Genomic DNA, 15,758 nt, shown 5'->3' with positions numbered 1-15,758 from the left:
ATAATTTGTCACTCAGCACTAGAGTGAGAGGAATTTTAAAGTGTTTGTGTAAAATCTGAACAGAATTATGATACATTGCATTTAATGACTTAAAGAGTGTTTCTTCATTGTGCTCTTTAGGGATGAGAGTGAAACTGTCAATAACACATTAGTGAAAAATTACTTGTCCAGTCTTCAGAAAATAGTCTGATAAAAACGTTCTCTGAGTGCCAACGCTGACAAGAGAGTTTTGAGAAATTGAGAAAAGAGAAATTGTTAGGCCAATTACACTGAATAAATCCATTAGTCATTCCATTACCATATCTTATGTGTCCTCATGAGTATATGGAGAGTTCTAATTATTTTATTATGCTTGTTAAATTCCTTACTTATGTGTAGGAAACCAACCTCATTATATTCGTCCAAAGGACGATATAAGTGATAAGAGCCATTATCTTAACATTAGTCATTAAAATGTAATTTATTGAGGGTTTTTAAAGTGTGTGTGTGTGTGTGTGTGTGTGTGTGTGTGTGTGTGTGTGTGTGTGTGTGTGTGTGTGTGTGTGTGTGTGTGTGTGTGTGTGTGTGTGTCTAAACATTGATTAGAATCTGTGATACTGAGTTGGTATGTAAAAATTATTTATACATTCACTTTTTCTTGTTAGATATTAGTCAACTTTTTAATTAAATAATTTGATTCCTTGCCACTTATTCTGCAAGAGAAAACCATTGTAGCCTATTTAAAGAAAACAATGATTGTAATGAGCCATGATGATAGTACATTTTAAATGTAAGACTTTAAGAAAAGTATTACTACTTGAAATATATATATATATATATTATATTATATTTTAAGTACTTTGTATAAGCAGGGTTTGGATTCCTTCCCCAGATTATTCCTGACAAAATGTGACAAGCCCAAACTAATGCTGTCTCTGCCATGACTCAAATAGCCACAAAATAATCTTTTTCATTATTTATTTTCTGCATCTAATTTATATTTGAATATAAAATGATTATTGCTACACGTATGCATGCGATGAATTGCTTTGAGCCATGGGAAATTTCAAAATAAGAATTCTTAATGTTTCTTGATGTTATTATGGTTTGAACATTGACTACGTGCTCTTGGAGCTCCCAAGGCACGTTGGATCCCTAGGTGGCCACTTGTATTGCTTATAGGACACGCTGGCCCTGGCACTCATCCACTCCTCTGTCCACAAAAATCTGGTGTTATGAGGTTACTTTAGATTTGGATATTAACTTTGAGTATATCCAATATTTGAATTACACAAGTGTGCAATATGTGAATTTAAAGTAAGTGTAAATGTAATGTGCTCAGCTCATTAGCCTCACTCATGCTTTGAATATAATACACTACAGAGAGAAGAGCTGTACACATGCAGCGAGCAGCACGTGCTGACTACTTAAATCACAGCCTTTGTGGTTTGATAATCACACTGTCATATCACAATTTTTATTTCAATTAATCATTCAGGCCTACTTAAAGGATTACACCTTTAAGTAGGCCTGAATGATTAATTAGGTGTTGGTGGTGGTGTAGTGGTCTAAGCACATAACTGGTAATCTGGTAATCAGAAGGATGCTGGTTCGAGCCCCACAGCCACCACCATTGTGTCCTTGAGCAAGGCACTTAACTCCAGGTTGCTCCAGGGGGATTGTCCCCGTAATAAGGGCTCTGTAAGTCGCTTTGGATAAAAGCGTCTGCCAAATGCATAAATATATGATTATTTTCTTGTTTTTAGGCTCAATCACTTTATGAAAGAGTTGTAGAGATTCACATCTGGTCACTTTTTTTTGCCCTTTTGATGCATGCAGTCAAAGCTGTAGCTATACGTGGTTCAGCACCTTTGTGCAGGGCCGTAGCTAGTGGGGTCATCATGGCAGCACATCACTAGAACACTTGAGAAAATGTGTGCAGAGTGTTAAACCATGCATTGTCTCAGCACAGTAGTGTGACTGTTGGACAGGAGAGACCTTTTGAAGACCCCTTCCCCACTGTTCCAGGCCTGGAACTCATTAGCTGAGGGATGTGGTATATTAGAGAGCTCTGCCTCTATTACCACATCTCAGCATCCTTCACTGCCAGAGATTTCAACCAATATAGTCAAAATATTCACCAGAAAAAATTTGTTTGTTCCTCAGGTTCAAAAGTCTGCTTTAGCTGGTTGACTGAAGGGTTGGGGAGTAACAGAATACATTTTACTGGATTACGTATTTAAAAAACTAAATATTAGTAACTGTATTCCCCTACAGTTACAATTTAAATCATTGGTAATCAGAATACAGTTACATTTAAAAAGTATTTTGATTACTTAAGCGATTACGAATTTTTTTAATTTAATATTTAGTCTATTTATTTGGAAAACATTTATCCATATAAATGATGTGATCCAAAGAGCATTTGAAAAGCAGTTAAACACTTTCTTATGATTTGTTTCATAAATATGAGTACTAACCTTGTGTAAAGTGAACAGTTAAGCTAAAAGGCTATTTCTTGCCTTTACATGCATCTGTTAGTCGGCACGATTATATCATATAATGAATTCTATGAAGACAATTCACGTTATAGCATAACTTTTTTCTCTAATAAGATTTTTGGTATTAGGGCAAAGATGTACTGCAAACATTGTATTCTTAAAAAAAAAATATTTATTTCTTGTAAAAATATCTAAAAAATCCCTAAAAGCCAAAATATTTTATGCAGTTTTATGACTCAAGTAAATGTATCTTACATTTACTTGAGTCGCAAAACTGCATAAAATATTTTGGCTTTTTTTAGAGAATGTATTTTTACATTGAAGTGTATTTTTTACTTTATTTAATTGTTTGTATTCAAAACAAGAAAAAATCTGTCAGTGCTGAAGAAATCTAAAGTATTTAAATTATGTTACTGACCTTGAGTAATCTAATGGAATACGTTACAAATTACATTTTATAGCATGTATTCTGTAATCTGTAGCAGAATACTTTTAAAAAAATAACCTTCCAACCCTGGTTGACTGTGATGGGCAAGCTAGTATAGCAGCCTAGTATAAGTACATAATATGTTCCTTTTGTTACAGCTGTGATGAGAGTACAGTGTGTGCTGTCAAAAATGGCTGGTTTCATAGAATCGCGTTATTACATCTACATATTTGCGAGATCAATTCTACGTAGCTCGTTGTGCATATTGCGTCAGTTTCCTGGTGAAATGAACACTAGACACTAAATTTCCTTTAACACTAATCACGTGTGAAACGGCAGATTATCAATCCATAAACATGTGCTTTTCACCCTGTTCCTCACACAATCTTATGACATTAAAAATGTTTTACTATAGTGTATGACTTGTAAGGCAATATTTTATGTTTGCATTACATAATCAGCATTTACAACAACGTTGTTGCTAGTAATTACATTTTTAATATCACATTTGCTTTTTATGACACTATTGGTTAGGTTTAGGTATAACATCCTGAGGGAGACAGAAGACTCATTAAAGGGTTGAACTTTCAATGCACCAAGTTATTTGACAAAACAATATAGTGCCGATCTCAGCTGAGTTTGTCTTTTGGAGAAATGGCAACAAAACTACATCTGGTAAGAAACCTTATTAAGATTTCACATTAAACCCTGTTTGAGTCAGAAGAGTAAAGTAAAATCTCTAGTTTCATCCAATATGCCATTTTTAAAATTGCATGGATTTATTGTGAAACAGCACCCTGTTAAACACAATGACAAAGTATGTGTAATATAGGCAAATTTTCCCTACAAGTATCCTAATTTCACTGTACATTATCACACTGAGAATCAATGGATGCATAAAAACTGGAAAATGTTGATTTCAGGGGCTTTAAATGGAAATTGGATTAAAATAAGATGCATTTCAAACTGTTCTGAGACCAGTGCAGACAGACAGCACTCTGGAGGTAAAGTAATTCCCTAATAAGGGAGCATCCTATAGCTTTCCTATGCAGCCAAGTGCATTGCTCCTATCATACGGTCAAAAAAATCAGTTTCAGTCTGTAGATGATTTTTGGACCACTCAACATGGTTGGCAGACATGGGTAATCTGTACATTCAGGGACACTTGTACACCTGCATACAAGTGTGATTATCTAATCAGCCAATCATTTGGCAGCAGTGCAGTGCATAAAATCAGGCAGATACGGGTCAGGAGCTTTAGTTAATATTCACATCAACCATCAGAAAGGGGAAAAATTTAATCTCAGTGATTTTGACCGTGGCATGATTTTTAGTGCATGTATGGGCTAGTTTGAGTATTTCTGTTACTGCTGATCTCCTGGGATTTTCACGCACAGTCTCTAGAAGTCTCTAGCATTTTTTGCATGTGTCTTAAGGGCTACTAGTTAAAAATAAAAACAAAAATAGAAAATGCACATTGTAGTCACGCTTGGGTATCAGGAGGTTAAGGTTTAGGGTCAGGAGGTATGCAAGTTTTATTCATTTAAAACTTAAAGCATTTTTAAAATGTTTTAAACTATTTTAAGCGATTTTAGCCATTCTTTAATTTCCACAAGCTGAGCCGTTGAACTAGCCCCTCACCTCTTTCCAAAGTCCCACAATCCAAAGATGCCAAATGAGCTTTATTGAGACCGACATTGAGCAGAAACAGTTGTCAAAAACAACTCAATGTGGTTGCAGCAAATTATTGAGTCTTAATGCCATTTTTATGTCATGTTGTTCATAACAGTTGCCCTCAACTGACAACTGTTATGAACAACATGACATAAAAATGGCATTAAGACTCAATAATTTGCTGCAACCACAATACTATGAGTACGCACAAAATAAATGACAGGCAGAAAGCATCGGAGACCGCTGCTCATGGACACATATTTGTTTGCTGTTTACAGAGTTTAGTGCTGTCAGAGAGACAGGTGAGATATCTCATTGCATTTATTTCATTAATACCTTTCAAGAAGAAGGAATTTTTTTGCATACCTTTCAATGAAAAAATTGCTTACAGCACCTTGAACCTTAAAACCTTCAGCTTTTCATTCTGGGAAAGTTTAGATGGAAAGACAGAACTCCAGAAACAGCATAAATTCATCCTTAACATACACTAGTACATCTTAAACACTTGATCTGATATCTCCAAAAGTCATGGTCCAAATCTTCAATATTATTGATGTAAATTACAGGTGCCTTTGGAATCATCACATATGTGGCACTACTGGAAACCCATTTGAGAGACCAGAACCCACCAAGTAATTTCTACAATGAAAGTTTGAATGTTCACATTCAGAGGGATGTGCTCATACAACTCCAATTGTACGGAAAATAACTCAAAGAATGTTATGAGGCCTACTATGCTTAGTCCTGCAGTTGCACAGCTGGAACAGTGTGGCTTTGTTAGCCACAGCAATCATGATGAGTACTTTTTAAATGGCCATTTAAATCAAGCAATTCACATGGATGGTCTTAAGATGTGCAGCCTGTCTGAGTATGCTGTGTCGACAAGAACAGATGAATTTGATATGGTCTGTTCCACGGAAAGAGCCATTGGGTCATATATCAATGGAGTAAAGAGTGGATCATCCTTCACTCTTTCAGATGGAGATAACCAATCACAAGTTACTGATACCTTGTCCCCCTCCTTATTCTGCTCTTCCGTGTCCATGTCATCTTTCAGTGGCTTCTCACCATCCTTCTTCTCTCCTTCCTCCAACCTCTCACCTGGCTCTTTGACTGAGTTGTATCAGAATTCTCCATCTATTTCAACTCTCTGTGGTCCACCTGAGGAACAACATGAATTTCTCTTCAGTTGTACACAGCAGCCGCAGGAAAAACCTCCAGATGGGTGTCTGTTTCCCAGGTCTCCCAAACAGGAACCTGTTGCTGAATTTCAGATTTGTAACAAGAAGCTTCTACAGTTTGAAAACAAGGAGGAACTGCTTCAGTATTTCTGTTCTGACTCAAATGCAACCAAGGAACAAACCCAGCAAATTAATGTTTACCATAGTCAGACAGTGCCATCTCAGGAACTTTCTATACTGCATCAATGCAAGAATGGCTTGGGATTGAGCAGGCTGCATGGAAATGAGGAAATTAATGGCCATCTGAAGGATGAACAACCATGTCGGTGGAGTGATTGTAGGGCTACTTATGGGCAGAAAGAAGAACTGGTGAGGCACATAGAGAAAGTTCACATAGATCAGCGAAAAGGGGAGGACTTTACCTGCTTCTGGGCAGGGTGTGTCCGTCGGCACATACCCTTCAATGCTCGATACAAGCTGCTTATTCACATGAGAGTCCATTCTGGTGAGAAACCCAACAAGTGCATGGTGAGTTACATATTTATATCCAGATTTTATCCACAAATGGAGGAAGTCACAAAACCCATGCTTTTTTAGAGCTATTAGATATGTTTGACATATATAACATTTAACATAAGATTGAGATAGTATAAAAAGAAGCTAGTCAAATGCATGTTACCCCCTCCTGACATTTATACAGTATTATATATATTTTTGCTATGATTTGTAGTTTTTTTTTTTTACACGTGCCTCACATTTGCATGTACATTAAAAGAAAATAAATAGGCATATATAACACTTTTACCTATGGAGGTGGAAAAACAATATTTTCTCTTTGTTAAGTACCTCCTTTCACTGACACTTTGTTGGAAAAGAAAATCACATTGGATTAATTTCTTACCTATTTTGTACCCTTTTCTATTTTAAACTCACTTGCCATATGCCAGAAAATGAGCACATTACATTTGATTAATACATATGCTGTAGCTCTTATCAGGCAACAAGGATTAACAACCACAAACAGTTTAGTTTAGACCATTCCAGTTTTGTGATAGAAGAGCTTATAATGGAGAAATACTGGCATGAGGACCCAATCTGTCTTCATTTCCAAAGATGGATGCATTTCCGATTTTGGAGTATTTAGAAGTTTTAGAGTTACTTGCTTGGAGATTGTCAAAGTTATCTACTCTTTCCTTGACAACTGTAGAGAAGGATTATTACAGTTTGTGTTTGGGGAACAGCAAAGATTTTGGCTTAGTTACAACAACCTCAAATCCCATTAAACACTGTTCCGTCTCTTTTGACGTGCTCAATGATATTATTGTAGGCAGGGAAAACAGTGTCCTAAAACTTATTGAATACTTTGATGAAGTTGTGTTTCATATTCTTCACAATCAGCAACAAAAGAAACGTGTTTCTTTTTAAGTGATGCCATGGATATCATTTAATCTATTTACTGTTTTGTGTTTTTATTTTGGTTTAATGTTTTTGCTTTAATGACTCAGTAAGCATAGGCGGAAATCGCGGGGGGGATTTGGGGGTGGGTCAGTACCCCTATCTGAGGGTTGTCCCCCCCCCTAAAATATCATTAAAATATGTGTATTGTAAATAATATAATGATATATTCTTAAAATTATTGTTTAAGAAATAAAATAATACAAATGCAAACGGGGCAACAACAAAAAACCCCTTGGTGTCCCCTTCAAAAATTGCTCTTGAGAATTGTTATGTTTGTTTTCCCCCCCAACATTTTGATGAAATTTTCGCCCCTGTCAGGAAGATATAAAATACTTATGTGGCTCTCTATTTGCTTCCACTATGTGAACAATAAATATAAAAAATTTGCTTTTAAGTCATGACGATCTTAAAGCTACACTTCGTAACTTTCTTTGTTAAAAAATAACAAAATGTTTTTAATGAGAGTGCAACAAAAATCCATCTTCCAAACCATGTCATAACTTTACCCAAATACACTTTGACAAACCTATAATAATTATTTGTATTTTAGAGCTGTTGGGATGGATTTCGACGGGAAATTGCATACGTATATACAGTGCCTTGCGAAAGTATTCGGCCCCGTTGAACTTTTCGACCTTTTGTCACATTTCAGGCTTCAAACATAAAGATATAAAACTGTAATTTTTTGTGAAGAATCAACAACAAGTGGGACACAATCATGAAGTGGAACGAAATTTATTGGATATTTCAAACTTTTTTAACAAATAAAAAACTGAAAAATTGGGCGTGCAAAATTATTCAGCCCCCTTAAGTTAATACTTTGTATGTCTCTATCAGTTTTGCACATCGAGAGACATCACATCCTTGCAAAACAGCTCGAGCTCAGTGAGGTTGGATGGAGAGCGTTTGTGAACAGCAGTTTTCAGTTCTTTCCACAGATTCTCGATTGGATTCAGGTCTGGACTTTGACTTGGCCATTCTAACACCTGGATATGTTTATTTGTGAACCATTCCATTGTAGATTTTGCTTTATGTTTTGGATCATTGTCTTGTTGGAAGACAAATCTCCGTCCCAGTCTCAGGTCTTTTGCAGACTCCATCAGGTTTTCTTCCAGAATGGTCCTGTATTTGGCTCCATCCACCTTCCCATCAATTTTAACCATCTTCCCTGTCCCTGCTGAAGAAAAGCAGGCCCAAACCATGATGCTGCAACCACCATGTTTGACAGTGGGGATGGTGTGTTCAGGGTGATGAGCTGTGTTGCTTTTACGCCAAACATAACGTTTTGCATTGTTGCCAAAAAGTTCGATTTTGGTTTCATCTGACCAGAGCACCTTCTTCCACATGTTTGGTGTGTCTCCCAGGTGGCTTGTGGCAAACTTTAAACGACACTTTTTATGGATATCTTTACGAAATGGCTTTCTTCTTGCCACTCTTCCATAAAGGCCAGATTTGTGCAGTATACGACTGATTGTTGTCCTATGGACAGAGTCTCCCACCTCAGCTGTAGATCTCTGCAGTTCATCCAGAGTGATCATGGGCCTCTTGGCTGCATCTCTGATCAGTCTTCTCCTTGTATGAGCTGAAAGTTTAGAGGGACGGCCGGGTCTTGGTAGATTTGCAGTGGTCTGATACTCCTTCCATTTCAATATTATCGCTTGCACAGTGCTCCTTGGGATGTTTAAAGCTTGGGAAATCTTTCTGTATCCAAATCCGGCTTTAAACTTCTCCACAACAGTATCTCGGACCTGCCTGGTGTGTTCCTTGTTCTTCATGATGCTCTCTGTGCTTTAAACGGACCTCTGAGACTATCACAGAGCCGGTGCATTTATACGGAGACTTGATTACACACAGGTGGATTCTATTTATCATCATTAGTCATTTAGGTCAACATTGGATCATTCAGAGATCCTCACTGAACTTCTGGAGAGAGTTTGCTGCACTGAAAGTAAAGGGGCTGAATAATTTTGCACGCCCAATTTTTCAGTTTTTTATTTGTTAAAAAAGTTTGAAATATCCAATAAATTTCGTTCCACTTCATGATTGTGTCCCACTTGTTGTTGATTCTTCACAAAAAATTACAGTTTTATATCTTTATGTTTGAAGCCTGAAATGTGACAAAAGGTCGAAAAGTTCAAGGGGGCCGAATACTTTCGCAAGGCACTGTAATTCGCCTGTGCGCGTCACGTCATATCCGTGTACAGAGAAAATGAGATCCGGCTACTGTAGTGCGTGTATGGTGTGGGAATCGCTGAAGCTGAAAGTTTGTTGTCACAACGAATGAGAAAAATTGACCATGGATCAATCACAACTGCAAACCTCCGGGGAATCACCGGTTGTAAAAACAAAGAAACCCCAAACGGAGCAGAGCCTACAAGCAAAAAGGAAAGTTACAGAGTTCGTAATAAAACCTGAATCAACGTCGTCTTGGCTTTTCAGTGTTGGCAAACTGAAAGGATTTAAATGACCCAGAGATGGCTTTTTTCTTACTCAACAGGTAAGATATTTTATTGATATGGCTTATGCATAGTTGTGTAATCTGTATGTGTGTGTGAAGTGAAATAAAATAGTATACTGTAGAAACTGAACATTTCACGTGTGAATTTTTCTTTATAACAGCAATAACTTATATGAATAAATCCTTTAGTCCTAGGCTTGCCAAGGACATGTAAGTCTTGAATTGATGTTGACCACTGGTTGGTAACAATGACAATCTATAAATTAGTTACTGTCGTGGTCTATTTGGACAGAATATCCAGCAGTTATAAAAACTTTACAAAGTTTGACCTTATCAGACTAGCAATCGTTATGATTAATGTTAAAGGATGTTGCCTAACTTTTGTTAGATATGGCACTTACCTGCTCAGATTACTTGTTTTCGGATATCCATCTTTTCCTTTCTTTTGTTATATATGTGTCCATTCGCTCTGATAAGATGTCCTGTATACATGTGTAAACCGGTGCCTCAAACCACATTCATCCGTGCAGAGGAGCAAAGCCGAAGCACAACCAAAACAACATTCTTCCGCAAGATGCATGCAGTTTTATTTTTTAACCGCTAGAGAGGTAGCTTTAACATATAAATAGATTTTTTGGAGTGACTATTTGCACTAGGTGTAAAAAGCACCTGCCACACAGCAGCACACTATGTGAACTCCAAAAGTCTAGTAAAAACGCAAATTGAACACAAACTGCAATTCCTAATGTCGCTGCAGTTTATGTAATGACAGTGTGGATTTTCTTTTTTCGTGCGTATAACCATCCTGCTTCCTGTCTTTACTCTTAAAGGGATAGTTCAACCAAAAATGAAAACTCTAATCATTTACCCACCCTCATGCCATCCCATCTTCTGCTAAACACAAACAAAGATTTTTAGAAGAATATCTCAGCTTTGTAGGTTCAAACAATGAACGTGAATGGTGACCAGATCTCCAAAAAGGAGATAAAGGCAGCATAAAATTAATCCATCAAACTGCAGTGGTTTAACCAAGTGTAAAAGGAGTTATAGGTTGGTCTGTTCTCACCCAAATCCAACTGGATTGCTTCAGAAGTCACTGAGTAAACCACTAAGCCTGATGGATTACATTTATACTACCGTTATCTCCTTTTGGGAGTTCTAGGCCTGTATTCACAATATGTCTTAAGGCTAAATTTAGCCTAACGCAGAAATTTAGGAGCAACTCTTAAAAATTAGGGGTGTGGCACTCCTAATTTTAGAATTCGTAAAATTGTAATTCATAAAGCATTTTAAAGCTAAAAGTAGCTCCTAAACCCACCACAGCTTAGAGGTCATTCTGAGGACTTCTAAATCCTTAAGAATGACTCACAAACGATCTGAAGCATGGCTGCTGCTGTCAATCTTTTAATTAAAATCACATTAAAAACAATGTATTAGAATATTTTTAATGACATTGACCATTTAAAAAGACATTGCCTGAATTACAATGGAGTCTATGTATTTTAATAATCATGTATTTTAATGTAATTATAAATATTATAATGTTGACATTGACCTTCAAAACAATGTCACCATGGTGATGATGTTTTTATTATTGTACTCTCCCACAAACTTTTTACACCAGAGATAAAGGTTTTGACAACTCTATCAAAAATCTATCATTGTCTGTCTTAGCTGACAAATAGCAGTTCATTGTCTACCAATCACTGTGGGTGACTTAAAAGAGCGCTCTATTAAAACATGACATCATCCATAGCAACGAGGTCAACTCTGCCTTACTCTTATCTTAAGATTTCCTTAGTAAAACTTGCTCTTAGCAGTTTTGTGAATAGGTTTTAAGCAATAACTCCTAGCTAGGAACTCTTTGGAGAACTCATATTTTTAAGATAAAAATCTTTGTGAACGCGGGCCCTGGTCACAATTCACTTACATCGTTCGACAGAGCAGAAATATTCTTCTAAAAATCTTTGTTTGTGTTCTACAGATGAAAGTAAGTCATACACATCTGGGATGGCATAAGGGTGAGTAAACAATGAAATAATTAGAATTTTGTGGTGAAATATCGCTTTAATATTTCCTTAAATACTACTTATAATAATATATACTACTTAATTATATTAAGGTTGATTCCCTCGCAGTGATTTGTTCAAGGTGAAGGTCAGGGAGTTGAGAGAAATGTTTGATTTGGGTGAAAGTAAACATGGTTTTACTATATTAATACTGTATTTCATGAACCATCTTTTTTGCAGAAGCCATAGTTTTAATGCAATTAACAATGGTGTTACTACAGTAATATGGTGAAAATATAGTAACCATGTTTACTATGATTTCACGACAAAATACCATGGTGATACTATGGTTACTATAGTAAAACCATGGTTTATTTTTGTAAGGGAAGGTTAGAGTTAGATTTAGGGGTAGAGGTTGGTGTAGGGTGTTTGCATACTGTGCAAATACTGTAGCCTCTGCCTGATTTTTACCATCAATCATGAGTGAATTAATATGATACTAAATTGTTTTGATGAGATATTAAATAGCATAGCCATAAATATAAAACTATCAGCACAATGGATTTTCTAAAAATATGCTTGTTGATATAAAAGATATTGATATGACAAAAGTATACAAAAAGTAAAAGTACATTATGTGCAGTAAGTGTGCTTTTAACATGAATTTTTTTTTTATATATATATATATATATATATATATATATATATTAACCAAGTCATTTAGGATAAAAGAATCTGCTAAATGAATAATTATAAATATAACTGTAAATGTGTACATAATTTAAATCTTACAGTTATAAATGCAGAGATGCAAAGATGCTCAATGAGAGCTGATTCATTTTTCATACAAACTTATCATGACATCACACCTGTGACGGCCCAATTTTTAAATTGTTTTTTATAATTTTACAGAATTGTTTGAACCATAAGTCTACATGACTGCGGCTGCCACCTTGAATCAGCTGGGCTTATTACTGACTCCCTCGCTGACCTGTCTCCAACTCAAACAACTTTAGCAGAAGCGTGCTCTAACAGGAACCAGCTTTGAACATGCTCTGTTTAATAAACTTTGTAGTGTGTGCCGGTGTGCGCAGATCTTCAGAAGAGGCCTAAAAAATGTGCATGAATTGGGAATATGAGTAGCATGTATTGCAATTTACAACAAAGGGATGATTACGGTTTTGCTTGACTTGATATTAAACACAATCTTTAAACTTAATGTCATATTACAATCAGTTGTGCCTTTTTCAATGACTTTGGTTCATGTCAAGAGAGTTCTGGTTTTAAATCTTTGCAAATCTTATGTAACTGTGGTAAAAATATTCTTGATACAAAACTGAATCATTCTTAGTGTTGAAAAATTGTCATGTAGTTTTTCATGAGCCCAGTTCAGCTTTCTTAAAGGGATATTTTAGCCAAAAATGAAAATTCTGTCATCATGTACTAACCATCATGTTGTTCCAAACCCATAATACTTACTTTCTTCCATGGAAAACAAAAGGAGATTGTTTATGGAAGCCCAGGAGTGCCATTTATAAAAGAATGAAGGAATAAATGATTAAATCTATTAATTTGAAAATAAAAACTTGAATGAATATGTCAATATATATACACTTTAAAAACAATATGCTGTATGCGGCCCTACCTGAGCATGCAAAGTAATGTGTCCAGGATAGGAGCTGGTAATCGTGATGCTGTGAACAGAACCAGCCTCCCAACCTGCATCTTGAACTGAAACACATGCAGCAACCGCCATTTGCCTCACCCTACTTCAGCGCTTGTACTGAGCCAATGAAGAATACCACCAGATCCTGTACTAAAGCAATTGCTTTTCTGCACTGCCTGACCATACAGCTAATCACCTGTTTCATTAATATATGACCACTCTCTCTCTCTGCCATATTTGTGAACAAAGCCCATTTACTGTAACTTTTGTGCACTGAGAGATCATCGATCATAAGCACTGGGACATGGTGAAACTTTGCTAAACTGTTTCTGTTTATAAAGCTCAATATAGTGTTATCTTTCGTTTACACAACCAGAAGGTCTTTTTTTTTTTTTTTCCAGTAAAAGTTATGTGATTGTTTCATTATTATACAATTCTAGCAGTGAAGAGGTAAAACAATTTATATATATATATATATATATATATATATATATATATATATATATATATATATATTTTTTTTTTTCATTTTGAAAGACACTTTCGCAAGTAATAAACAACATAAATTTAAACACTACCATTTGTTCCACAAATGTGTGCTCACTTGCCTTCTTTGTATACTCAGCTGACCGTAATTCCAAGAGTCCGCCCTTTTTCGATCATACACAAGCAATTATTCTAATAAAAATACATTTAAAAGATGATCAAACAGTGCTTTTTTTATAACTAAAAGGGGATGTATGTTTTCTACAGTATACGTTCAGTCTCCAGCGACTCAAGCTGTTGCCCTTGCTCACCTCCTTCGCATGCATTCAGTTCGGGGCATGGGTGGGGAGGCTGGTTCTGTTCACAGCATCACGATTACCAGCTCCCATCCTGGACACATATCACTGTGCATGCTCAGTTAGGGCCGTGTTCAGCATTTCACAGTAACAGCAAACGAGCCACCATTAACTTCTGATATGTTTCGCATCCATTTCTCATGCACAAGATTCACAGATACAATAATATCATAAAAACTGCTCGTATTGTCATCCAAAGACAGGCCATCTTACATACTCTTCGAGTGGCATGTTGGAGAGAGGGTGTGTCTTATAACTGAGTCGAAAGTTCATTTGTTGCTCCAACAATTCAACAGTCCTATGGCATTTTTTTTTACTCTATTTTCAATTGGAGAAAGAAAAGAAAAAGGAAAAAGAAAAGGAAAAGCTGAATGAAAAGAAAAGCCATTGTCAAATGGATAAGGAAACGCAATTGCCATATACCTTTATAAATGCAATTTAAAATACTTGTTAATATACTTATTTATTGCTAAATTTAATGACATTTTAAACATTGAATAAATATGATTTATTAATGCACAATGTTATTGTTAAATATAATTACATTTTTAAACAAGAATTAAATTAACACATTTAAATGAATCTTTTTAATTTGTCCATTTATAAATTGGTTTATTCACATTTTTATTTTCAATTTAATAGATTGATAATGTATTCCTTCATTCTTTTTTAAATGGCACTCCTGGGCTTCCATATTACTTTTATTGAATGAAAAAAGATGCAATGAAAGTGAATAGTGACTATATGCCTAGGGCACACTACTTGACTCAAGCTCGACTCCTTTGATGTTTTGAGTTGGCGACTTGGTGTCTGTGACGAGAAGTCTCAGAACCAATGATCGTGTATTGCGCAACAACGAATTTCTAGCCTGCTTCAAAGATGAGTCGTCTGGTGTGCGCAATATCCCAACAAGTGAGAGACAACAATGAGCAACAGCCAATGAAATACAGAGAGAGGGAGAGCAAAAAGAGAGCAAAGCATTGAGAAGCAGGAGATAAAAAATATTAATAAATAAAATAAAACATCACCGATGTCTCCCTACCCGCTGTCTCGTCTTAACATTAGTAAATGCATTTTCACATCTATGGGTTCATCCAAAAGCTGAAAATGTTACTTTCAGAGGCTTTATATATAGTTAGGATGAAAATAAGTTGCATTTCAAACTGTTCTGAGACCAGTGCAGACAGACCGCACACAGGAGGGTATGTAATTTACTAAATATGGAGCAAGGGTGCATCTTATAGCTCTCTTTGTATCTATGTGAACGCACTCCTAAAATCCGACCAAAAGTTTCATTTCAGGCTGCACATGATATGTGGACCACTCAACATGTTTGGGAGACATCGGACGATGGTAAACAGTTCATAGATTCAAAATTTGTAACATATAATTTTATTTTAACATGGTTGGTAGTGATTGGATGATACTAGCCATTACTTTGAATCAGAATTAATTATGCTAATTTCTGATGCAATGTCTGTAACATCTCAAAAACATGAAAAACCATTATAAACAATTTCATGAAAAAAAATCAAATATAGTTTTTATATTGATATTTTTATA

The 15,758-nt window shown here is 35.8% G+C and overlaps 1 protein-coding gene across 2 annotated transcripts in view; it reads left to right on the top strand.

Annotated features, from left to right (window-relative positions):
* Positions 1–15,758, top strand: part of LOC127649757 (zinc finger protein GLIS1) — a 49,715-nt gene that overhangs the window by 7,248 nt on the left and 26,709 nt on the right. For both annotated transcript variants that reach the window (XM_052134983.1, XM_052134982.1), the window contains exon 2: positions 5,148–6,290. In XM_052134983.1, the coding sequence (XP_051990943.1) occupies positions 5,238–6,290 (1,053 nt within the window). In that variant the 5' untranslated portion in view covers positions 5,148–5,237. The remainder of the gene's footprint in view (positions 1–5,147; positions 6,291–15,758) is intronic.

Source organism: Xyrauchen texanus, chromosome 9 (genome assembly GCF_025860055.1).
Source record: "Xyrauchen texanus isolate HMW12.3.18 chromosome 9, RBS_HiC_50CHRs, whole genome shotgun sequence".
NCBI classification, from domain to species: Eukaryota; Metazoa; Chordata; class Actinopteri; order Cypriniformes; family Catostomidae; genus Xyrauchen; species Xyrauchen texanus.
This window is presented reverse-complemented; position numbering and strand designations above follow the sequence as displayed.